The sequence below is a fragment of the Tamandua tetradactyla genome, chromosome 6 (assembly GCF_023851605.1).
Source record: "Tamandua tetradactyla isolate mTamTet1 chromosome 6, mTamTet1.pri, whole genome shotgun sequence".
Lineage (NCBI taxonomy): Eukaryota > Metazoa > Chordata > Mammalia > Pilosa > Myrmecophagidae > Tamandua > Tamandua tetradactyla.
In genome coordinates this window covers 17,301,295-17,325,791 of record NC_135332.1, presented here as the reverse complement: position 1 = coordinate 17,325,791, position 24,497 = coordinate 17,301,295, and the positions used below count along the sequence as shown (strand labels likewise).

The following is a 24,497-nucleotide window of genomic DNA, read 5'->3' as shown; positions in this document are numbered from 1 at the left end:
ATGATTGGAGAGAGTTTCTAATGAAGTTGTGTCCTTTCTTCTCCCTCCCGTCATCTCAATCAAATCTTAGAATATCAGAATTAGAAAAGACCTTCAAAATTGGCCTGGTCTCCAAATTAAGTAGGTGAATGTCCAAACTCAGGATTTCTAATATTTGAATTTGTGAGTTCCTGTTTTTGTTGGCTTATCATCATTTCTCCTTCAAATGTGTCCCATGGCTGTCATAAGTATTTTGTAAAGTTAAGATTAAAAGTAATTGCTTGCTATGCTTTAGATAAGCATGGTAGATTGAATATGTTCATTTATATACACCTCCTCCAGAAGTCCTGTTAATATGGAAGTTAATTTTTTTTAATGTATGAATCTATGAGGACAAAGAATGGAAGAGAAGACAACAGACGAAAGATTCCAAGTTTGGGAAGATGGAAGGTGAATGGAAGACTGAGCAGGGAGAGGGGCTGCAGCATAGGTGCCTGCAGAGAGAGACCATGGAAAGGAAATCTGTTCACCCTGCAACACTTTAGAAAGCCTCATGAGTTGGAGGCATCTGGTTTCACTCAGAATGGGAGTGAGGTTGGGGCTGAGAGAGGGATTACTTGAGAATCTTATAAGGAGAAATTAGATTCCCCATGTTAGCTCTTTACGCTGGCAGAGAGAAGCCAGAAGCTGAATCCAGAGAGACTCTGGGTTGAGGCACCTTGGGTGTAATGAAGGATGGCGACACTGGACTGACTGTAAGAGGGTTCATGGAATCCCATCCATGCTCTCACATGGACTTGGCGGAATCTTCTCTGGAAAAAATTAACAGTATCAGAAACATTTCCAAAATTGCTAGCATTTTATGGCCCTGGCTAATGTAGAACAACCCTGCAACGATCCTTAGCACTCCACAGCTTTGCTGGAGTTCACAAAGCTTCCAGTCATCCTTTTATGGCTTTTCTTTTTTCTTTTTGAAATAATCATAGACTCACAGTAAGTTGCAAATATGGTACAGAGAGGTCCTCTGTACCCTTCACCCAGTTTCCCCTCATGGTTGCATCTTAAAAAACCATAGACAATATCAAAACCAGGAAATGAACTTGGTATATAATATGCCGTTTTATTACACGTGGAGATTCATGTAACCACCACAGCAATCAAGATGCAGAACTATTCCGTCCCACAAAGATTTCCTGTTGCCTCACTTTTTAAAAAAACATTTTTATTGAGATATCTTCAGGTAGTTTACATTCCATCCAAAGTATACAGTCACTGGCTCACTATGTCCATCACATAGTTGTGTATTCATCACCATGATCATTTTTAGAACCTTTGCATCACTCCAGAAAAAGAAAAAAACCATACCCCTTACCCCTCCCTCTCATTGACTACTAGTATTACAATCTACCCAATTTTTTTTTTCCCTTTATCCTACCCCTGCCATTATTTATGTATTTATTTTCGTCCTTATTTTTTCCTCATCTGTGCATAGCCTGGATAAAGGGAGCATCAACCACTAGGTTTTTACAATCGCACAGTTACATTGTAAAAGCTATATAGATATACAGTAATCTTAAAGAATCAGTGCTACTGGAACATAGCTGAACAGTTTCAGGAACATCCCCCTAACTACTCCAGTGCACCATAAACTAGAAAGGACTATCTAAATAATATGTAAGAATAACCTCCAGGATAACCTCTCAACTGCCTGAAATCTCTCAGTCACTGAAACTTTGTTTTGTCTCATTTCTCTCTTCCCCCTTTTGGTCAAGAATGCTTACTCAATCCCATGAGGCCAGGTCCTGGCTCATCCGGGAGTCATGTCCCACGTTGCCAGGGAGATTTACACCCCTGGGAGTTATGTCCCACATAGCGGGGAGGTGTTGCCTCACTTTTAAATAGAAATGGACAGCCAAGGCTTGCTGGACATATTCAGAAAGCTTCTAACGTGAAAGATAGAGGCCAGAAGAAGCAAATAGAAAAAGATACCTCAGAGAAAACAGATTTGATACTGCAAATAGAAGAAGCCCTCAGAACACATAATATGCCCAGAGAAATGAAAGCCAGTGTTTTATCCATTGAACAAAAACAGGGTATTATAAAAATCAGAATAAGAAAGAGTTCTTGGGAATTAAAGACAGTATTTTTTTTTTAAAAAAGTTGACTAAGTCTTCCAGGAAATAGAATAAAAGCACCTAACAGCTAGGAGATTTATAAAGAGAGAAAAAGAAAATGAAGGGCAGAAATAAGACATTTCCAGAATTGGTGATCACAAGGTTCCAGAATGGTGAATAGAAAGAGTGCTGACCGTGCCACGTTGTGAAATTCCAGAACAGTGGGGCTAAAGCTTCCCAAGAGAGAAAACAGATCAGATAAAAAAAACAGAAGTAAAGATGACATCTGATTTTCAACTACTTTGGGAGCCAGAAGGCAAGGAAATGGATTTCCCTATTTCAGTAATGTGGTAGATTGAACTAATATAAACTATGTACTACAACAGCACATAGAAATGCTATCGAAAATATAACAAAGTGATTAAAAATATATAGCTTAGCTTATAAGAAAGGAAAGGAATATATTCAAAGTGCCACAAACATAGAAGTCACTTAGAGCCAGAGCAGAGGATAGAATGATGGGGCCCAACGTATGCCTAATGAGGGTTCCCAAAGAAGAGAATAGCATTTTAAAGCAGCATGAGAGAAGAGGAGTACCCCAAAGGTACTCAGCATATTTAAACTCAGTACATTTCTAAGCGGCAACAGTAGAGGCCACACCACAATGGAATAAAATCTTCAGAATGTTCAGGAAAATAAATTGTTGGCTTAATTTTCAGCTACCAACAAATTTTCATTCAAAGAGTGAGAATAAAATGAAGACATTTCACAGGTAGAAGACTGAGTTTATCCACCAGCCAGTCTTCATTGTACTCCAGGAAGAAGGAAACTAAAACCAGGAGAAAGGAGAGATGCAAGAAGGAATGAAGTGCAAAGACATTCGAAGATGCGCATGTAAATCTAAACAAGCATTGACTTCTACAGCAGTGATCTTGACTAATTTGGGGAGGATTCGTAAGTAAAATCCTGACAATAAATGGAAATGAGAGAGGTGTAATTTGAACAAACACATCCTAAGATTTTTTAGCTGTTTGGGAAGAGTGGGAACGATGGTGATTTGCTTTACACTTTGTGAATCAAGAGGACACAATTCAATTTTAAGGGTAACTGCTAAACTCAGCACATTTTTAAGCAGCGACATTAGCATTTAAAGCTCTCAAACAGAGTGGAAGGTGGGGGAGGGGGAACTCATTAGGTCATACCTCTAGAAGAAAGAGGAACAAAGCGAAAGCATGGTAGGTAGAAAGCCCTAAAGATGGTAGAAGTAAAGCCACATGGATCGCGAGCAATAGAAACAGATTAAACTGGCCAGTTCAGACAGGCTCTTGGATCGGAAGACAGTGGAGCAGAGTCTCCAGAATTCTGATGAAAATTGTTCTCCATCTGAAACTCCATTTCCAACCAAGTTACCAACCAAGTAAGAGTGGAAAAAAGTTATTTTCCTGCAAGGACTGAAGAAAATGTGTCTCTTGTGGACCCTTTCTCAGGAAGCTGGGGTGGGGGGGAAATGGCAGGATGGTGCTTTTTCTCCCATCGAGTTTTCCTAGGATCCAGGGAATAAAGGATCCAAAGCCAGAGAGTGGAAAGGAAAGTCTAGCTTGGAGAAGGTGGAATTCTGCAGGAGGGACATCTGCAAGAAAAAGAAACAAAAGTCCTCAAACAAGGGGTAGGCTATTTGATGATAGTTTGGAAAAGTTAGGGACAGGTCCTTGACAAAATTATCAGTAGGTACATAGGCCAGCTGAGAAAGGACGCAGCATTCGTAGAGCTGCATTTATTTGATCAGAACGTGTGTCTTGTTTTGATCAGTGCAATGGAATTTGGGGGAGCATGGGATAATTAAGGGAGTGTTGTGGGGAGGGAGGGTAAGAGTTAAGATAGCCACCAAAACAGAAAGACTTTAGATAAAGTCTAAAATAAAAAATTTAAGAATCACAGATGTTCTAAGTCTTATATATGCATATGTAAGTATATTGCTTGTATATGTGGAAGTATATACGCAAAAAAACTATAATATTAGAAAGAGGGTGCCTCGAGGGAGGGAGCATGTTTGAGAGGGTAAGACAGGAGACTGCTGATTTTTGTTATTCAGCCTCTTTTTTTTTTTAACTTATGCTTGCATTACTTTGATGCAAAGAAAAGTAAATTAATTTTTTTTTAAGAATTCATAGTTTAAACTGGCAAAGCTGTCCAATAGAAATAACCATGTGAGCCATATAAGTAGTTTTAAATTTTCTAGTAGCCACAGTAAGAAAGGAAAAGGAACAGGTGAAATTAATTTTAGTAGTGTATTTTTTTAACCCAATGCATTGAAGATATTTCAACATATAATGAATATGAAAAATGTTCCTGAGGCAGTTTACGTTTTTCTGCCCCGCCTCTGAGATCCTCCTCGCTGCCTGCCAGCCGCCTCTCGGGTGCCCTGCCGGGCAGCACACATCTAAGCCGTGAAGCAGAGAGAAGTGTCTGTTTCCATGAGGGGTCTTTAGGAATACGAAGTTATACTCAAGGAGCCCATTCTGGAATTTCATTTCAGTTCACTCCTGGCCGAGAGTTCTTCCTTTTGCCCAGCTCTTCTGCCTTTAATATATAAATTCTCTAGACGCTAAGAATTGTTCAGCCTCCTCATGGAGATCGTGTATTTGAAAACAGAGATAACAACCCTGGGTGTCACTTTTCTCTGCTAGAACGTATTTCCTCTTTCCTGGGTCCTGTGTCCAGCAGTTCTCAGATTCTTCCACGTTCTGTTAGTGCAGTGACTTTCCACGCCAGCCTCCTCGCATAGGGCCCTTGCGTTCGGTTGATGGCTGGTTTTGCGATCTCGGCCACCAGGAAAGAGGAGTGCGCCAGGCTGTGTGCTTAAAGGCCCTGCGTGCGGTCCTTGCCAGCATTTAGGGCCGCAGCAGCGTTTTGGGGGGCTTTGCAATGGGCCCTGAGCCACTCGGCCAGTCAGTGTATCAGCACCCAGCTCCCTCCAGGTTACGTTGGGGGCCCATCCTGGCCCGAGAGGGTGGCATGTGACCATCTCAGACATCCCACACCGTCTGTCTGTGCAAGGGAATGGACTGCGTTGAGCTTGCGCGACTAATGGACCAGGTCGTCCCTCCTCAGCTGACCCTAATGCCCCCCCAGGGTTAGCCCTCAGGCCCGATTTCTAGCTTGAAGGCTTTGGCCCCTATCCATGCAGTCCTCATCAAAGGAGCACAACTTGATTCTTCCCTGCCAGGCCAGTTGCAGATGGGCCCACACTCATAGATGAAGGCCGTTCTCTGAGCCCAGAGCAGAGGTGCCTCTTAGGGAGAATGGTTACCGACCCCTCTGCAGACGCCTGTCTCTTCTTGTCTGCTCTGCATCTCACAAACTGTGTGAATCAGCCACAGAAGAGGTTTTCCTTACTGCTGCACTTCCTCCCCCAAATCCATTTCCATTGGCCTTCTGACATATTTCCAGTCCCCACATTTGATATTCAGCCCTTGGCTAACAACACCTTTTGCTCACCTGTGGGCATGCTATGCCTGCAGTATCTGACCAGGCAGGACCCTCCCAAGACTCTTTTTAGCTGCCTTCAGAGCCTCCAGAGATAATGATCTTTTCTTGGCTGTGCTAGCATAAAGTTGAGTTTGCAATATTAAGGGTAAAGTCGAGTATTAATATTTAAAAATCCCCTTCTTAAACTGTAATTCTACTTAGATTCCTGAAACTCAGCTCTCAGATTTAAATCAGTGGAAAGCTATGAAGTTTTTATCATGCTTTATGGTTGCTAACATTGCTTTGTGTTTTAAAGCTGTGTGTAATCCCCCTTTTTTTTCTCATTACCCTGTTTTTTACATATCTTCTGTGAATCAGGAAAGCCGTGGCTCCACATAATCAGTCACCACACATATATACACATACACACAGTGGAAATAATCCCTCCTTAGGCACCTTTTTCATTTTTCTTTCTCCCTTCCACTCTTTCCCATAAAAACCTGGTTTCATAAAAACTGTGTAAGGACCTTCTCACCTGGAAGCTCGGGATAAAGGAAAGGCATCAGGGTGCACGAGAGCATGGCAGGGTAGGTGCGTCCCCACTGCTTGTTCTCAGGCCCACCCCTCTGGGCCCCGGGTGAGGCTGCCCCTGGGCCCCGAATACGACAGCACATGCAGTGCACGCACCTCTGGGCCCCAGACCGCACGCCATGCTGAAGCACCCAGCCGCCCTTGCTGTGGTCTGGGAGCAGAGGGCTTGGGCCGGGATAATGGCCATGGGTGGTGTGAGAATATTTGTGTGCGCCCCCATTTGTGGACTTAGAGCCAGCCCTTAGGGACTGAAGAGGTGGGCGGGACCCCTCCCCTAAAGCCGTGTGTGGTCAGTCTGGGAGGACGGTGTGTGCATTCACAGGTAGCTACAGGCAGACGGTCTTTTGCTGGGAGCTGGTGGCTCATAAGCGAATGAGGCTAAAGCAAGGCGAAGGAAACCAGTGCAGAGGCCCCTCGGCGCCACCTGCCACCAACAGATGGCAGAGGAGGTTGTGCGTGAAAAGGGCTTGGGGCTTATCCATCAAAGGGCCCTTTGAAAACCCAGCCCACTGATGTAGAGGGCTCTCCGAACGGCCAGGCCCTCCCTCCTGTGCTCCAGCTCCTTCGCAGCAGCATCTTCTGCCGGCTACCTCTGCCAGTCACCTCTTGGGCATCGGTCCTCACCACTGCTTCTGCGGCTTCCTGCCGACCCTGACCTTCCTTGGCCCTACGTCTCCCCACCTACTTCCTCCCTGTTGTCCCCCTCATCTCCTAGTTCATAGTTCCTGAGCGAGCGGTCCGCCCTGCAGCCCCCTCCTCACACAACTAGGCCTCTGGAGCCAGCCTGCCCTGTGGCAGTGGGTCTCTCAGCAGCGCCAGGCCTTGTGGACCACTCCTTTTCTTCCCTCCATCAGCACACGTTTAACCACCTCCTTGTTCCCCAGACTGTGCTAGGGCCCACCCCTGCCCTCGTGGAGCTGACATTCTAATAGACAGGAAGGCCTTTCTGAGATGGTGACGTCTAATGGGCAGAGAAGGGCAGGTGTGAAGGCCGTGGCAGTCTGTTTCCTGTGGTGTCATGCCGCAGCCTGGTACTCCAATACTAATGACCTGTTGGACTTCCTGGTCTGCCCATCCCACCCTCGGCTTTGGGAGGGCTAAGTCTGCCTTCTTTCCTGCCGTTGTTTAGCATGGAGCCCAGTAGGTATTCAGTGTGTTGAATGAATGAATGAATGTGCTACAGTAGATGAAGTAATTGCCAAAGGAAGCAAACTGTTGGGAGCTCAGACTTCCTTCCAGCACAGGCTCCTCCTAGATGGAGAAGTGGGGGTTGAGCTCAAGCTTGAGAAGAGCCGAATTCCTGTGAGCTGCCTTCTCACACCCTCGTCCTTGGGCTGCTGGGCGTCAGCTCCCATTTCAGGACAATTCAAATGCCTGCTCAGGACACGGCGCTGCAGCAGTTGAAAATACCTGAAGGAGGCTTGGGGACGCGGGAGGACAAGGACAGCTGCTTTTCCATAACCTCCCTGGGCCTCCATGTCTTGATGTGTTCTGCGGCTATTTTTCTTTCCTTTATTTGAGAAATTGTGGGTGTTCCTGGCTTCTTGCACCCAAAATAGAGATTTAAAGACCACCTGCCTCAGGCCTTCCCTCACCTTGTGTGTCCCTTAAAGGAAGGACTCTAGCATAGCCCTCGAGAGGTCCTCATTTGCCCTTATCTTTGTCCAGTTAGGATTTGTAGTCCTTGAGAACATAGGAACACCTCTCATTCTGAGATGGGAGGGTCCTTCCCGAGCCTAATCTGGGGTTGCCTCTGGTTCTTCCTCAGGCTCCTGGGATCCAGGAATAAAGGGAGCCTGAACGAGTCCAAAGGGGAGCAGGAAATGGCCTCTGTTCAGTCCCTGTACGGTGTCACATGTGCCTGGAAGCCTATCAGCCCTTCTCAGCCGGGGGTCCCTAGGCCCAGTGCACCACCGCCGTGTTCCCGCGAGTCCAGTCGTGCACGTTACCGCCAGCCTTGGAGAACAGGAAGTAGTCGCCCAAGTCTGGTTCTGTGCTGGGGTGGCTGGTGAGGAAGGCTAGCGTTCCTGGCTCAGGTGGGGACTGTGTGGTGTCAGCCACAAGCTGCTGGCAGCTGACACATCAGTTGGTGGCATGTTCTTAGTGTACAGTTGTACCCAGCAGTGGGGGGCTGGTTGTTGCTGTGATTGACCCCACTTCCTGTCAGAGAAAGCCCATAGGGCCTGTTGGAGAGTCTTCTGCCATGCCTGTTGGCGTTCTTCGCACCTCCTTTCCCACACGGAGGTGGTGAGTCCTTCTCTGCTCCCAGCCATGCCGCTTACCACATGCTCTGCCCGTGGGAAACTGCTAAATATTTGTGTTCACTCCTGTTAGAGATCTTTGCTTAGAAGGAAGGCCACTGATCCTGTGCCGATCTAATTCTGGGGACTTGGGATCGAGACTGGCCCTGGGAGCCCAGAGGGTGAGTGGTGAGGTCTGGATCAACCTGTCTGTGCAGTCCCTGGAGTCACGGTCACGGACACGTGGATGTTGTGCCTTTGAAGTCTGCCAGCATGACCGAGTTGCGAGACCTCATTCACTTTCTTCCCATCCCAGCAGTCTGTCTTTTTCCCCATGGCATCCGTGCCTTTATCGGTCTCCTGCTTCCCTGTGAAAAAGATGGTTAAACAGCACCCCATCTCAGTTTGTCTGAGAAGACATGGTTCAGAATTATAAAAAATTGAAGAACTGGCCTTGCTTTTCCGTAGTCATTCCCAGGTGGGTCATGAAATCTGCCAGTCACTCTGCTATGTGAATTCTCTTTGCCTGTCGGGTTGCTTAGCCACGTGTCTGTGCAAAGACTTGGGTGAGTGTGTATAGTCTTCTCTGGTCACTGAGATTGGTCTGAGCTCACAGATACAAAAACAGAACAGTGGAAGAAACCAAGATCTCTACAGGAAGACCAGATCCCCTGCTCCCCAACCGCAGTGAGCACCTGGCCCCTAAAGAAAGAATCAGCTTTGAATCAGGGCTCTCCTGTCTTATTTTTACTGCCATTTACTGCCATATTTGCATTTTTAAAAATAGTAGTGCTGAGCGAATTCCCTTGCAGTCTGAGTCTGCTTGGGAAGGTGGAAGGCATTTTGCAGAGTGTGGCTATTGATTAGCTGATTCTTTAGCCCTGGGGAGTGTGGGCCAAAGCCAGCCACAGATGTCCTGGGTGGAGGTGAGGCTCCCTGTCACCAGCCACTGCAGCAGTGAGGCGTCAGCTCTTGGCTGATTGAAGATGACATCATTTTTCTGTGGGTGAGCAGTGGGGGCAGTGGACAGAGGGGCGCAGGGAGCCTCTGTGAGTGGGGTCCTGCCACCTTGGAGGATCTGGACCCAGCAGAGCCCGAGGCAGGTGTGTTCTCTGCCCAGAATGTGAGTTCTCACGCTCTGGGAGAGCCGTGTTTATACACCAGCTTGTTTCCTCTCAATCACCCAATGTGGGCCTAGGACGCCCCCTTCCTGCCTGGAATTCTTTAAGGAGACAAACATACTCTCTCCCGTTCCCCAGGAAGCGTGCTGCCACAACCTGGCCTGTGCCACTGGGCGCAGCTGAGGGTGAGGGGCTGCCTCCCTGGGGCAATAGGGCCACGTGCCAGGGCTATCCCAGAGCTGGGACTTTGTTCTCAGCCTAGATAACCTGAGATAGAGGTTGGGTCAGAATTGGGACCACATCACTCTGAGGACATGGAGCCTGTGTGTCTGTCCCAAAGACTTGATTATGTCAGGGTCATGTCAGAGGAGGCTGTGGGCCTCAATCATAGCTAGCTCTGTGAATTGTTTTAAGCCACTTTGCTTTTAGACCTTAACCCCCAGATTTAATTTCTTTACATTTTTTATTATGAAATATATATACAAAAAGCAATACATTTCAAAGTATGTTGTAACAAGTAGTTATAGAACAGATTTCAGAGTTTGGTATGGGTTACAGTTCCACAATTTCAGGTTTTTCCTTCTGTCTGCTCCAAGACACTGGAAACTAAAATAAATTTCAGTGTAATGATTCAGCAGTTCGTAATCATTTGTTAAATCCTATCTTCTCCATTATAGCTCCTCCTAGTCCTTGGATCTTACCCCCAGTCTTTCGGGGTATTTGGGCTATGCTCATTCTAACTTTTTCATGTTGGAAAGGGCTGTTGGTGATATGGGATGGGGGTTGATGCTCTTGGAGAGGCTGGCCCCTCTGGATTTCAGGTCTTATCTGGCCTAGGAACCATCTGGAGATTGTAGGTTTCTGGAAAGTAACCCTAGTGTGTGAAACTTGTAGAATCTCGGATTGAGTCCTTGGTGTTCTTTAAGGTTGACTAGAATGGTTTTGGTTGGGGTTTGGCAAATCCTGATAATTAGCAATATCTAGCTGAAGCTGGTAAGAGTGGCCTCCAGAGTAGCCTCTTGCTCTATTTGAATTTTCTCAACCACTGATACCTTATTTTCTTAAGTATCTAACAAAATTTCTTTTCCTCCTTTTTGTCAGGAAGGCATTGTCAATTCCAGGGTGCTGGGGTCAGGCTCATCCCTGAGAGTCATGTCCCACATTACTAGGGAGGCTTCTCACCCCTGAATGTCATGTCCCATATAGTGGGGAGAGTGATGATTTTACTTGCAGAGTTGTGACCTCCAGATTTGTATCTTAATATTTTACAATTAAAAACAAATGTCCCTAAGTAAGTTGTGTTTTGTTTTTTGTTTTTGTTTATTTATTAATTTAAAAAAATTAACAAACGAATTATAACACTAACATAATCAGTAATTCACAATATCATCACTTAGTTACATATTCATCATTTCTTAGAACATTTGCATCCATTCAGAAAAAGGAATAAAAAGACAATAGAAAAAGAAATAAAGCGAAGACACAAAAAAATAAAAGATTATAGCTACCATACCCCTTACCCCTCGCTTTCGCTGATCAATAGCATTTCAAACTAAATTTATTTTAACATTTGTTCCCCCTATTATTTATTTTTATTCCATGTGTTCTACTAGTTTGTTGACAAGGTAGATAAAAGGAGCATCAGGCTATATTTTGTTTTAAAAGAAATGTTGAAAGTAGTTAAGTAGGACCATTTTAATCAGGCTGGTTATTAGAACCACCCAGTGAGCATCAGCCAGAGTCTCTTACAGTGGATTTGGGGTAGAAAATCAGGACTCTGTATTTTTAAAGGGCACTCCTGGAAGTTCCAATAGAACACACATTTAAAGCCCAGTCCTCCTTCCATGGTCTGTCAAGATTGGCTCCGCTATTTCTCTGCATTTTCCACGAGGCTTCTTTAAGCGTCCACAGTTCCTCCTTTCCTGTGTTATGGGGCTGTTCGTTGGTTTCTGTCAGTGTGAGTCAGCCTTGCAGCACCTGCTGTTGCTGCTTGAAGGCATGGCACCTAGAAATGGGGTGCCCAGTCGTTCAACTTCCTATTGTTCTCAGGAGACGTGTCCTTCAGGCTGGTGATGAAATGGGTTCAGGCTGGCAGCCCCCCTACGTGAGGGCCACTGGGGCCCCTGCGACTGTGGACTCAGCCCGCCATGGCAGCCCAGTGGGGCCCCTCAGCATGAGCTTCTCCCAGCCGTCTCCAAGCCATGGACGGTGTTATGCTAAGCCTTGGCCTCTTTCCCCACTTCCTGAGAAGGGGTGACACTCACATCGCTGCCAAGTGACTTGGTTTCATGTTCTTTCTGACCCCCCGCGTACGGGGCTGCGGGAGCAGCTGTGGAGTATGGGGTCGGGATGAGTAAGGCCGGGTTGAGGTGTAGCTGAGTTGAAATTCTGTCTCTCGCGGTGAGGAAAGAAAGTTCATGCTTCAATGTAGAAAAAATAAGAAAGCCAGGCCCCTGGATCTTAAACCTGTGTCCTACTTGCCCCTTCTCACCTCAGTGGCGCTGGTTTCCTGTCTCTCATCCTTCCCTCCTCCTTGGCCTGGGTCTGACCCAGCCTGGCTGAGTCCCTGGCTGACTTGCTCTTGGGCTGCTTCGTCCTCAGCCTAAGGCCCTTCCGGTACCTTCTGTCAGTGACCTGTTAGTAAGCACCTCTCAAGACGCAGCCCGGACCCCCTGCCCTCTCCCCTCACTCGTGCGTCCTCCTCACTTGGTGTGGCTGTGCCCAGATGACTCCAGACGTGGGAAAAGGGGCAGCCTTTTTGCTATATAAACAGGTGGTTATTTACATGCTGTAAGATTTATTTTACTGTGTTTTTGTATATTTATATTGAACTATACATTTTTTCAATATATATTTACATAGCACTTTTAGCAGTGCATCTAAACGAGGTACCCCTGAATTTAATTTTTGCTTGGTTTTACCATGTGTAAATGTTACTTCTCGTGTGAGTGTCTTCACTGGCTGAGCCGTAGTTTCTCAGGAGAGAAGCCACGTGAGCCTTGTCCAGGCCCTGGCTTGGTGCTCCCCATGGGAGCTTCCTCAGGCCCTGCTGACCAGGGATCCTTGGGGTGGGGGGTGTTTGCATTGCAGCTGACCCAGCGCGGGCAGAGCAGAGGTTTTTGGCCTCGGCCGGGAGAAGAATGGCAGGTAAAGACCGTGTGTGAGGTGAGCTCTGGAGTTGGAGTTGGAAGGGGCTGGAACTCGTCAGTCCAGCACTCCTGGTCCTCTGAGGCATCGGGGACCCAGGACCGCCATGTGACTCACTCAGGCTTGCAGCTGGAAAGTGGCCACACCCTGCAGACCCCTGGCTGTGGTACCCTCGCCCTGGGACTTGCGCGTCTCTCCCCAAAAGTGCTGGCTTCAGCCTTGTCTCACTGGTGGCTGTAGAATTGGACTGTCTCAGTGATTCTGCTTTTTATTTATTCAGTATTTTAATTCTGGCTCAGTGTCCTGAGATGAGAAATTGCTTGAGTCTTAGGAAAAATGGGATGGAAGAGGTGGATGGTCCCTGCCTATAGGGCATGAAGGTCAAACCGCGAGGTACACCACCTCCCAGGAGCCACCAGGTCTGTGCCTGAGTTGCCAGGCCAGTTGGTGGCCCAGTGGTGCCAAGGTCCCAGTGTGGTATTTGTTTCATCTGATTTGAAATAGTAACTGCAGGTGTTTGATAGATACCTGGGCAGTTGGTTTGGATTCAGGGAGGTCCTACCCATGTGTTTCTCCCCGACTGGGGTTGCTTAAGCTGAGTGGGCTTGGCCTGACCTACTGGGCTCAGACCCAAGCCCCTCCCAGGGCCCCATCTCTTGGGGGCCATATCCCTGTGGGGCAACAGAACTCCAGTGTTTCCCCCCAAACTAGAATTTTCCCAGACGTAACTTCGAGGAAGATAAAGTCCCCTTTTACTGTTTCTCCTCCTCCTCCTCTGCTGCTTGTAAAACATCTGTGAGAATAGCCAGGGTTTAGGAATAGCCAGGGTTAGGGTTACTCACCTTCCCGCTCAGTAGGTCCAGGGTGTATCCTGAGACTGTTTCCAAGGCGCTCCCAGGTGAGGCTGGTGCTGCACAGCTGTGCGGCTTTGCATTGCTGCAGGGCGCGGGGGCTGTGCTGGATCAGCCGCCAGCCCCCTGGGCACAGACAGCAGCGTTAGGGCGCAGCCGTCCAGTAGCGCCTGGATGACCTTGGGTGGCTCTCCCTGCTGCTCAGACTCAGGGATGCCTAGCGACCCCAGGATACCCAGCCCATGTGGTATGGTCCAGCCCAGGCCTTCTGGTCAGACCAGACAAGAACAGACCACAAGACCATGAGTTCGTTCCTGCCTTTTATACGTACTTCTTCAGGAGAGAGACCTCCTCACAATGCCCGTTTGTCCCCTCCCTTCAAGCCCTGGCATCTCAAGCCGTTCTTGTCCTTTTTAAGCCAGGTCAACAAGCCCAGGGCCAAGATAAAGGGGTGCACATGCTGCGTTCCAGCCACTGCGGCATCTGCAGAGCTCCGATCCCTCCTCTCCTGTAGCAGGCAGCTGGCCACAGTCCCCTTACTCTACCCTGACAACAGGCTGTGCCTCCAGGCAGACCGTTACCCGAAGCTCACAAGTTCAGAGTTCAATGGCAGTTTCCAGGTATTAATGCGACGGTGACGGTGCTACAGTGTCTGGCCCCGATTGCAGGTTCTGTCTGGTCTGCAGTGAGTTCAGGGAGAGTAGCCTCTGGGGGTGGAAGGTACGAAGCCAAGGGGGTGGGCTGCGTTCCATCGCTGCCGCTCCACTGCATGTCTGTGTGCAGGTTCCTGTGCAGCCTGGCCCTTCACGCCCCTCCCACCCATCATGCAGAAGGCTCAGCATTAGAGCCCCTTGTGTGTAGTTGTTTTGAGAGATTTTTATTTTGCTTTCCCATCTGAATGTAAGCTCTTTAAAGCTGTGCACATTCCTTATATGTGCATACTTGTCTAGCCTTGAATCTATTGAAAACATTAAAAAACTATCGAGTTGACAGTCTCACTCTTTGGTTTTAGCAGAGCTCCTACTGAGTGGTTTCAGTAGCACATGACTGACAGAATCTCTAATTAGGTGCACCAGCATGCATCTTTTACTTCCACACTGCTGATATTCCTGGCTGTCATCCTCCCCACTCGGGTTAAACCTCCATTCCCTGGTAAGCAGCTGATGGCTGGGTTGTCAGGCGCTCAGAGAAAATTCAGTAGGCTGGCTCGGACTGGATCTGCTGACAGGCACCTCCCCAAGTCCAGTATGGGCTGGAGACCAATGGGAAGAAGCTGGTGGAGGAACCGAGTCTCAAGCCACAGTCAGCACCACTCTCCGTCCTCCCGGTGTACTGTCACAGCCACCCTGTCGACATGTTAAGTAACGTCAGGAGGAGTTCAAAGCCCCCCGTCCCCTCCAAAAAAAGTGTCGCCATGTGAATATATTGGTACTGAGTTTTTTTATTTGTTTTCTCGTTTCTTGGCTCCAGCTTCTGATGAGAAGGGGTCTGACGTAACTGGCCAAAACCCTCGCCAGACAGGACCCACAGAGCCGGGTCAGGGACTGCACAGACACCTCGGGGTGGGCAGGGGCTTAACCTTCTGACAGCTCCAAGCTCTCTGGCCATGACCCAGAGTAAGATTTGCATTTACGCTGTGACTCAGGACATGTTATATGTGCAGCTGAGAAAGTTTGCTCAGATCAGTGCTTACCCTTACTACCTGCAGTGCACTCTGGTGTTTTTCTTATTTTTTCCATTAATATTGGCCATGACCCACTAAAATGATTCCATAACACACTAATGGGTCACGACCCAGTTTTGAAAACACTGCTTTCTGAACTCCACACTATGGGGTCAACTTTTGAATCTGGCCACCAAAGGTATGTTATCACTGGGGGGGCCAAGAGCACGTAGGGGAGGGTGAAGATTGCTGGGCCTGCTCCACTCCCTCCCCACTCATCTCTGTGCCAGATCCTTGTAAATTCTTCAGACAACATGTCTTATTTTCAATTTGTATTCTTGCCTAGGCTTGAATCTATAGGAAGCACTCAAAAAATATTTGATTGACCTCAATCATGGGTTTAAGCAAAGTTCCTATTGAATGGTTTCCTCTCTTCCCACTCCTGACCAATGAGTTGGATTTCTCAGCCAGAAAAGCAACTATCTGTGCCTTACATACTGCCCCCCACACCCTCCAGCCTCAGCCACACCCAGTCCCTCTGGGCCGGATGGTGCAGCGAGGTGTGGGCCCAAGGCAGGGCGAAGCTTGAGGATGAGGTTGTGAGAACTGCAGGGGCCTCCTTTAGTGCCTGAGACCTCAGCTGAGGTGGGAGGGGCTGGCCAGGAGGCCTGAGGTCGGTCCCCCACCTCCACCCCTACCCCTGCTTTGCTGACTGCTCTTCTATTTCCCCCTTTTTCAGTATATCTAGAAATCAGCCTAAGGGGTGGGGTGCGGGAGTTCTTAGGGGGAAGAGGTTGTTGTTTCTCACATTGTCTTTCCCCTTGGGAAGTAAAGAGGCCTTCGAAATTTCCAAAGCTGGTGTGACCTCACATCGTTTCCAGGAATCTGTTCTTTGAGCCGTAGCCCAGGTAAACCACTTGGGCCCTGTCTGCCACTTTCCGCTCCCTCCCTCCCTCACCAAGCAAAGAAGCAGGGGTGGCTTGTTTTCCTTTTCCAAAGGATTCTGTTTTCCTTGCTGAGAGCTCTAAGGCTTCCAGAGGCCTTGGGCCTGGTTGGATTCAGCGAAGAGGCCTCACTCTGAACAGAAACCCAGCCGGGACCACTGAGAGCAGGCCCCCAGTTTCCCTTCTCTTGACACAGATTGGGGCTGTCAGTCAGCTTGTCTTTGAGCTCCAAGACCGTGTAGTAAGCTTCAGTGTGTGCTTAGTGTGGTGCCAAGCCTTTCATGTTCGAACTACTCCCAGTTATGGGTTGACAGTCTGGTATTAATAACATCACTGACCCCAGAAAAGACCAGGGTGGCTTCCTTCCCGTGAAGCTGGAGGAGAACACCCACGTCTCCTCCTCTGCGTTTTGGCCTACTCTGATGTTGGGCAGGAGACGACAGTAGTGTGGCTGGCGGCCTGCAGCCTGGTGACGTCAGTGCCCAGCTGTCATTAGGGCCGTGCCTTTGCCTTTTGTTGGGCCTCCTGCAGCATCTGCTCTCATGTCACGAGCCCCGTCATGGTGCTGGTGACCAGACATAAAGTTGCCTTTTCCCTGCCGGCCTCTGCCAAGCAGGCCAGCCTGTAGGGACCACCCTGATGTGCAGTGATGAGACATGCAAAACCACTTGAAAGTCGAAAGCAGCTTCGTTGTATTCTCAGTCTGTTTACCAGCCTCAGTTTCCCTTTTTCTCTTGTTGGGATATTTCCTACAGTGATTTGTGTTTTCCAGGGTCAGTCAGGAGGGATGTTACTCTGGACCAAGAATGTGGGACGAGCCAATTGCTTCTGCTATGCTGCTTGTTCTGTGCCTCAGGCACCCCGAGGGCAGCCAGGAACAGAATGTCCTCCTGGCCAGGACAGGGCTGGACATGGAGGAGCGGCCTTAGCTAAGCTCCTTGAGTGCCAAAGTGGGCAAGGTGCAAGAGCCCAGCCTCCCTGCCACACTGCCTTCACCCTGGGGTTGTCCTTCGGGGCTGTTGTGTTGCTTTCCGACTTTGAAGCCCTTGCTAGCACTACCTTCAAGATGTACCCAGAGGGTGGTCCTTCCTCCCCTTCTCCACCAGGGCTCTGAACTTGGCCGCACCATCTCGGAACAGCCCAGTGCAAAACTTCCCGACCTCCACACTCTGACGCTTTGGGTGGGATCCTTCTTATTCATGGGGTAGCAGCATCCCTGGTCTCTACCTATTAGGTGCCAAAAGTGTGCAAGTGCATGTGCGCACACACACACGCACATACCACGCACACCACACACTCCAGTTGTGCCAGCCAGAAATGTCTCCAACCAATATGTCTCCAGACATTTCCACATGTCCCTGAGGGGACAGCATTGCCCCCAGAACCGGTCCCCTGCTGCTCTCTCTGCAGCCTGTTCTCTACCCAGCAGCCAGAATGATCCTTTAAACATCATGGCCGAGCTCAGCTTACTCCACTCAGAGCCCTGCAGGGGCTTTCCTCTGGCTGATTCCTCCTGATGGTTAATAAGGCCTGAATGGCCTGGACTGGCCTCCTTGCTGCTTTGAGTGTTGGGCAAGTCTGTCCCCAGGCTTCGTGGTTAGTTCTCGCTCTGCTGGGAAAGCTCTTCCCTTATTTCATTCCCTCTGGTCAAATGTCACCTCCGACTGGCCTCCTGACCACACATTTGAAATCACTCACTCATGCCCCCCCCCCCCCAATATTGTGTTGTTTTTCTGTAAGACACGTAGCACCTCCCAATCTTTGTGGGTGCCGGTCAGCCTGCTCGCCCCACCCAGCACCCAGTCCGTGGAAGGCGCACGTGATGGCCATCAGATGAGTAACTCCTGCCCCGTGGCAGGGACCAAGGGCTCCTCACCATGCAGGGCAGGTCTGTTGCTTGTTCCTGTCTCCCACAAGGGCAGTGAGAACAAAGGAGTGGGTTCTGGGGTTCCATCATGCAAGGCACATGGCCTGTTACAAAAGTATCAAAAGTAATATATGTTCATTTTAGAAAACACAGGCATGCAAAATTCTTAAAAAATCATCCACAGCAGCTCCTCACTCAGAAACACTTAACATCTTGGTGTGTTGTCTTTCTCATCCTTTATTTCTGATCAGAATAACTGACAGCTGTTCTTAAGACAAACTAAAGGTTAGAGCACTGACTCCAAGGCAGCTCTGAATCCTAGAACCTGTAATGGTAATGGACCCTGCCTGTCCCCCCACCTCAGATCCCACCTACCTGACAATGGTATAAAAACCCCCCTACCTTTAGGGTGCACGGGAGGGGTGGGGGTCGTAACTGGGACATGGATTTTGCTTCGTGGGTCAGTTTGATTCCAGAGTCGGCCAGCGCCCTCCAGTGTTGGCCTTCCCAGGGCACTCGGGTGCTCGTAATTGGGTTCTACAAAGGGGGTGGGAGTGGAGGGTGGCTGCTGACCCCGGAGCCCCACAGTGGTGCATGGCCCTGCCCACAGAGGCCTCGGCCCGAGCTCAGGGCCTGCACTGATGTCACCATGGATCATTGCTATCTTCCATGTGTTCAGAGGAGTGATGATTGGGAAGAGTCACTCGAGGCTTTGTATTGTGTGGGCCTGCCAGAAGCATGGTTTGCTCTGTTCTTATCTCTGCAGTTTTCGCGAGGAATAATCTTTTTATGTGATTATGAGAATGGACTGGGGCCAGACTGCCAGGTTTAGGTCCCAGCTCCTCCACTTACCAGCTAAGTGACCTGGAGTGAGTTACTTCATTTCTTTTTGCCTATTTACTTATCTATGAAATGGGGGTGATGATGACAATACCTTCCTCATAGGGTGGTTGAGGATTTCCTAAGTTAAAGCATGTAAGATATTTAGTAACTGCCCAACACGTACTAAGCCCCAACTGTGCCATTCCTGTGAGGCAGAGGACTGACTGTAAGCCTCAGGGTCCCAGAGCACGGGGTTCCTTCCAGCTTGGGGGCAGACCACGGAGCTCCGTGATATGGCTAGCACATGAGGTGGGTAGGGAGAGGAGAGAGGCAGTGCCCAGCATGGGTGAAACATATGAAATTTTGAGGGAAAGCCATGAAAGAATGGAGAGCCTTGCAAGTCATTCTGTACCCTTCCAGACGGCACCCTTTTCCCCTTTTTCTGGAATTCCAGTGGAAAGGGAATGGAGCCAGCTTCTCCCAGTCATTCCCACTCTGTTCCTAGTACCGCCAAGGCTTGGAGAAATGAAGAGCAATTTCATGTCATGGGAAGATTGGAGCCCCCCACCCAACCCACCTCCAAAAGGCCACGCCCCACAGGGCAGGTGATGCTAAGGACCTTTGTCTTCTTGGCCCCAGTGCCAGGTGCAGGGTGGGAGGGTTGCCCAGTAGACCACTGTGCTAAAGAGGCTCCCTCCCCTGGGAGCGTTAAGGAGGTGCCTGTCCCTGCCCCAGAGCCGGACCTTCAGTTGCCCCTGTGCTCTCAGGATACAGTGTGGCGGGTGGGGAGTCCCCTCCATGATTGCTCTGGTTTAGGACCAAGGATGGCTTCTCCTTCCACCCCACATATCCCACCCCTTTCATTGGATTTCCTAGTACTGCAATTTGGAAAGCTCAGCAATTGTGGTTTTTTGAAGTCTAAAATGAGAGCAGGGCTTTGGGAGAGGGTTGGACAGCACAGAAAATACCATGTCCCAAACCAGGGAATTGGGCACTGGGGGTTACAGGATAGAAAGTTCCTGGAGTTACAGAAAAGTGAACACCCTCAGTAGAGTACCACGTGGCTCCCACAGCCTCCTAGGATCTTTGCACAAGAGGTAAGGAGAGTCTGAGCTTTCAGAGGGTCCTCAGTGTACACAACCTGGGGGTGGTGAGGTCCAGTGGTGATGATGTTTGCAGGGGCCTTATTACTGTCATGCCTGTGTCTGCTTTCCAGGCCCAGTTAAATCCTCTCAGCCATAAATATATACAATAGTATGTTATGCAGCAGTAAGATGAAATGAGGTTTCGAAGCATATGGCAACATGGATGAAGCTTGAGGACTTAATGCTGAGTGAAATAAGCCAGACACAAAAGAACAGATACTATATGATTTTGCTCTTATGATTCAGGTAAAGGTAATCTCAGATGTTATACTGTAGAATATAGCAGACCTAGAGGAACACAGAAGCTAGAGATGGGAAAGTCTACCCAATGAGTTTGAAATGCAAGGGAACAGATAGAAGTGATGGTAACTAATTAATGGTATTATAAGTAACATTGCCATACTGGAGGCGCATATGACTGAAAGGGGATGTATAGTGCCATGTATCCCCCTGAATAAATCTACAGTCATAAATAAGTTCTCATGAACTATTTCAAAGGTTTGATGTTGGATGAAAGAGTCAATGGTAGTGGGGTATAGGGGAAACTAAAATTGCATGCTGTGGCCAGTAGTTAACAGGAAGACATCAGCAGTACCACAGCACTACCAGGGATAACTAATTGGCAGGGAGGGACAAGTGATAAGGGGTAGTTTTGATTTGATATTTGGTGATGCTGTGTTTGTCAGTTGTCTCTGAACCAGTGAACGTTGTCTAAAATTGAGAGTGCTGCTGATGGTACAACCAAGTGAGGACACTGTAAGACATGGTTTGTTTATTTTGGACATTATCCGTGGTGCTCAATAGATGGAGGGAGCCAAAGGGTACAATGACTGAGAAGCAGAACTGCGAACTGTGATACAGTTACACAATGGAATATGGCATCAGGAGGCACGCAAAGAACCATGTAAAAATAATTGCGCAAAATAAGCCAGAAACAAAAGTATAAGTATGCTGAGTCCTCTCTCAGAAAATACTTACAAGAAAATTGGAGCCAAGATTGTAAACCTTTATAGCAGCCATGCTTCCTCTGAAATTGTAAGTATGTGTCTAGATTCTGAGACCCTGAGCTGTATGTGTATCAGCTGGTATATTCCTGGAACTTTGAATAACTCTGTGGCACCTAAGACCCAGAAATGGAGTGTTGCAGCCCTGAAAGCTAGCATCTCTACATACAATAACAGTTAAAGTAACCAAAAATAAGATCAGGACTCTATTAGAGATGAAAATGAAGCCAGTCCGGCTGGGACTGAGGTGAATCAGGACACAGGGTGAAAGATAACAGTGTGTGCTCCAGACCTTCACCTGCTGTATGAGACCAAAAGCAGAGAGGTGTGTCATGTCTAGGACCTAAATCTTCTGTAACACACAGTCTAAATCAACCTGTCTGGACAGCTCATTTAAACGATCCAAGCTCCTGGAATCCAGTACAGGAACGAGGCCTTGGAGTTCTGTATAGCTTAATGTAATATCAGGATACACCTCAGACTGTGGTGTGCTGATAGTTAAAAAGTCCCTTGAGGGGCCAAAGGAAAATATATAGAGAGAGAACTATTAAATTTTCCTATCTGTTAAGCCCTGGGTTCCCTCTCAACCATTGGGGACTCCCAAGAAAATAGACAAGCCCTTGATTTTGAGGCTTGCCCTATGAGACTTATTTCTATAGCAGAGAAGCTGAGACTACCTATAACAAGGCCTAAGAATTGCTTCCAGGAAGTCTCTTTTGTTGCTCAGATGTGACCCCTCTCTAAGTCCAACTCTGCAAGAAAAATCTGTTCCCTCCCACCTATGTGGGACAGGACATTCAGGGATGAAAGTCTCCCTAACAGCATGAGGCATGAATCCTAGGGATGAGTCTAGCCCTGGCACCGTGGGATTGACAGTGCCTTCCTGACCAAAAGGAGGAAAAGGAATTTAACAAAATAAGGTATCAGTGGCTAAGAGAGTTCACACAGAGGCAGGAGGCTATACCGGAGGCTACCCTGATACAAGCTTCAGTTAGATAGTGCTAATTGCCATGGTTTGCCTATTCCCAACCAGCATCACTCCTTTTAACTCTTAAGAACACGTAGGGCTCAAACTGAGACTCTGTAATGCACTGAGTTTCCATTCTTGGAACCTATCATTTCCAGAGGATTCCTAAAACAGATAAGTCCTGAAACCCAGAGGGACCAGCGTCTCCGAGGTTATCAACTAATTACACATGCTCTTTATTGTGGACACCCCTTCTCAACATGGAAAAGTCAGAGCAGGCATTACCTAAAGTTCCCTGTAGATTGGGAGAAGGATCAAAGGAGGAGGAGGAGGAGGAGGTATAACAGAGAAAATAGGATTAACAAACGAGTGTGACTGCCGAATCATTATATTGATATTTCTTCTAGCCTCCAGTGTTTTGGAGCAGCTAGAAGGAAAACTCTGAACTAGTGGAATGGTAACCCATAACAAATTCTAAACTGTTTTGTAACAATTTGTTGAAGTGTACTTTGAAAATTATTGTTTTTTCTTTGTATATACCTTTCACAGTAAAAAACATTAAAAAAAAAAAAATCCTCTTGGCCACTCTGAGATTTCATCCACGTAGGAACTAGGGCCTAGTGGCGCCAGCACTTTGCCTGAGGTGCCCTGGCTGCCCCATCCAAGCATCCGCCTCCAGAACCCACACATCTGATAATGAGGCTGGTTCTTATCGGCAGCGAGCTGTGTTCCCCATAGGAGATTTGCCACTGCTTGTGTGGTCGTGGAGTCCACTGTTTCCCTCTTTAACTTTTTGCATCACATCCTACTAAGAGAGTTTCATCTTCATTGTCAAAACCTCGGGGACCTTGAGCCACATCTCCTCCTTCAGTGTTTCACTTCTTTTGTGGATGTTGCCTTCCCGAGCCAGGGGTTGAGAGGGGAGAATGTGCAGTTGAGGAGTGTTCGGTTGGGTGCTGTTTGAGGAAACAGTTCTTGCAACCCAGCGTTTGGAGTCTTGGCACCCAGAGGCAGTGGGCAGTCAGAGAGACCCACCCGTTACCATGACATGAGAATGGAGCCACGGAGGAGCAGGCCAGTCAGGGGAAGCAGCAGAAAAGAAGACGCCCAGGCCGAGGTGGAGGGGCACCAGGCAGTGCCCGCAGAGGGAGGAGGCCCCAGCTCTCCGCTCAGAAGCTGCTGCCACTAGTGGCTGGGTGGTTGTGAAGTGACAGGACAGGTCAGGTGCTCGGGCACATTTGGCTTCAGAAGTGAGCCATCCTGAGTGTTACTCAGCAGCCGCCGGGCCTGCGGGGCTGCAGATAGGGGCGCGACTACAGCTGGGCAGGAAGGATGACCCAGATTAGACGCCAGGACTTCAGGGTGACCCGTCTTGGCCTGGTCCTGCTCTGCCCCAGCCCCTCCTCTCTCAGCACTTGTCATCTGGGTCATCTGTAGTACTGCACTTGCAGAAGGCGATAAAAGGATTCAACTTACAGCAAAGCGTTTTGCTCTCTTTAGAACAGACTGTTAAATCTTTAGCTGAAATGAGGCCTTGGGTGATCACTTTTAGCCACACTTCTCAGCGTGATCAAAACTACCTCGAGTAAACACATGGTTTACCTTTGGTGGGAGGAGGCAGGGACAGGGAGGGGGGTCACCAGCAGACTTCCTGGAGAGCTGATAATGCTCTGCTGGTGAAAAGGGCCTGTGCCATTCATAAAAATGCACTGAGCTGAGCACTCAGGATTTGTGTACTCTGCCGTATGTCTGTGACTCTTGGGAAGAAGCTGAAAGACAGGGGTCCCCCACAGTGACCTGGGGGCTGTTCTCTCACAGCCATTTCCTCTTTCAGTTGAAGCTAGAGGACCGCTCAGTGGTGCCCCGGGATGTGGTCCGACACATGCGGTCCACGGTGAGTTCTGCATTCCCACCCCAGCCCCCAGCCCCCTGCCCCATGGTAGCCCCCAGGGACTGGTATCTGTGTCCTTGTCTTCTGTGGGAGAGCTGGCTGGCCCGCGGGGGCGGGAGCAGGAGCTGGGTCTCCCACCCATGTCCATACCCACCCAGGCTCTGGGCCTGAGATTTAGCCTTTGGGCCGTGTCCAGACACTGTGTTCCTCTGCCCCCAGGACAGTCAGTGTGGGACCGTGATAGATGTCAACATCGACTGCGCTGTGAAGCTGATTGGCACCAACTGCATCATCTACCCCGTCAACAGCAAGGACCTCCAGCACATCTGGGTGAGCCGCGCTCCTGGCCTCCCGCCCTTGGCCCGTGGCGCGCTCAGTGGCACAGTCTCCCCGCTGCCCCTTTCCTGCCCGAGCTCGCCTGGTGCAGGGCCGTGGTAGACGTTGGCTTGGCCCCCTTCCTTTTCCAGCCCCAGCCTGGAGTGCGGACCTGCTTTTCTCCATCTATTTTTCATCCTCTTCTGACACTTTTTCAAATGATTCCAAACTTATAGAAGAGTTGTAAATGTAGTACAGACAATCCCGATATCCCCTCATCCAGGTTTCCCAACTCCCTTTGTTCCCCCGCCCTCCTCCTCTCTCTTCCTCTTCCACTCTTTATTCCTCTCCCTCTCTTTAGCCTTTTT

At 48.7% G+C, this 24,497-nt stretch overlaps 1 protein-coding gene across 1 annotated transcript in view; it reads left to right on the top strand.

The window, feature by feature from the left end:
• Positions 1-24,497, top strand: part of UBE2O (ubiquitin conjugating enzyme E2 O) — a 66,672-nt gene that overhangs the window by 28,659 nt on the left and 13,516 nt on the right. The window contains exons 2-3 of the mRNA XM_077163920.1: positions 23,758-23,817; positions 24,034-24,144. Coding sequence (XP_077020035.1) covers positions 23,758-23,817; positions 24,034-24,144 — 171 coding nt within the window. The remainder of the gene's footprint in view (positions 1-23,757; positions 23,818-24,033; positions 24,145-24,497) is intronic.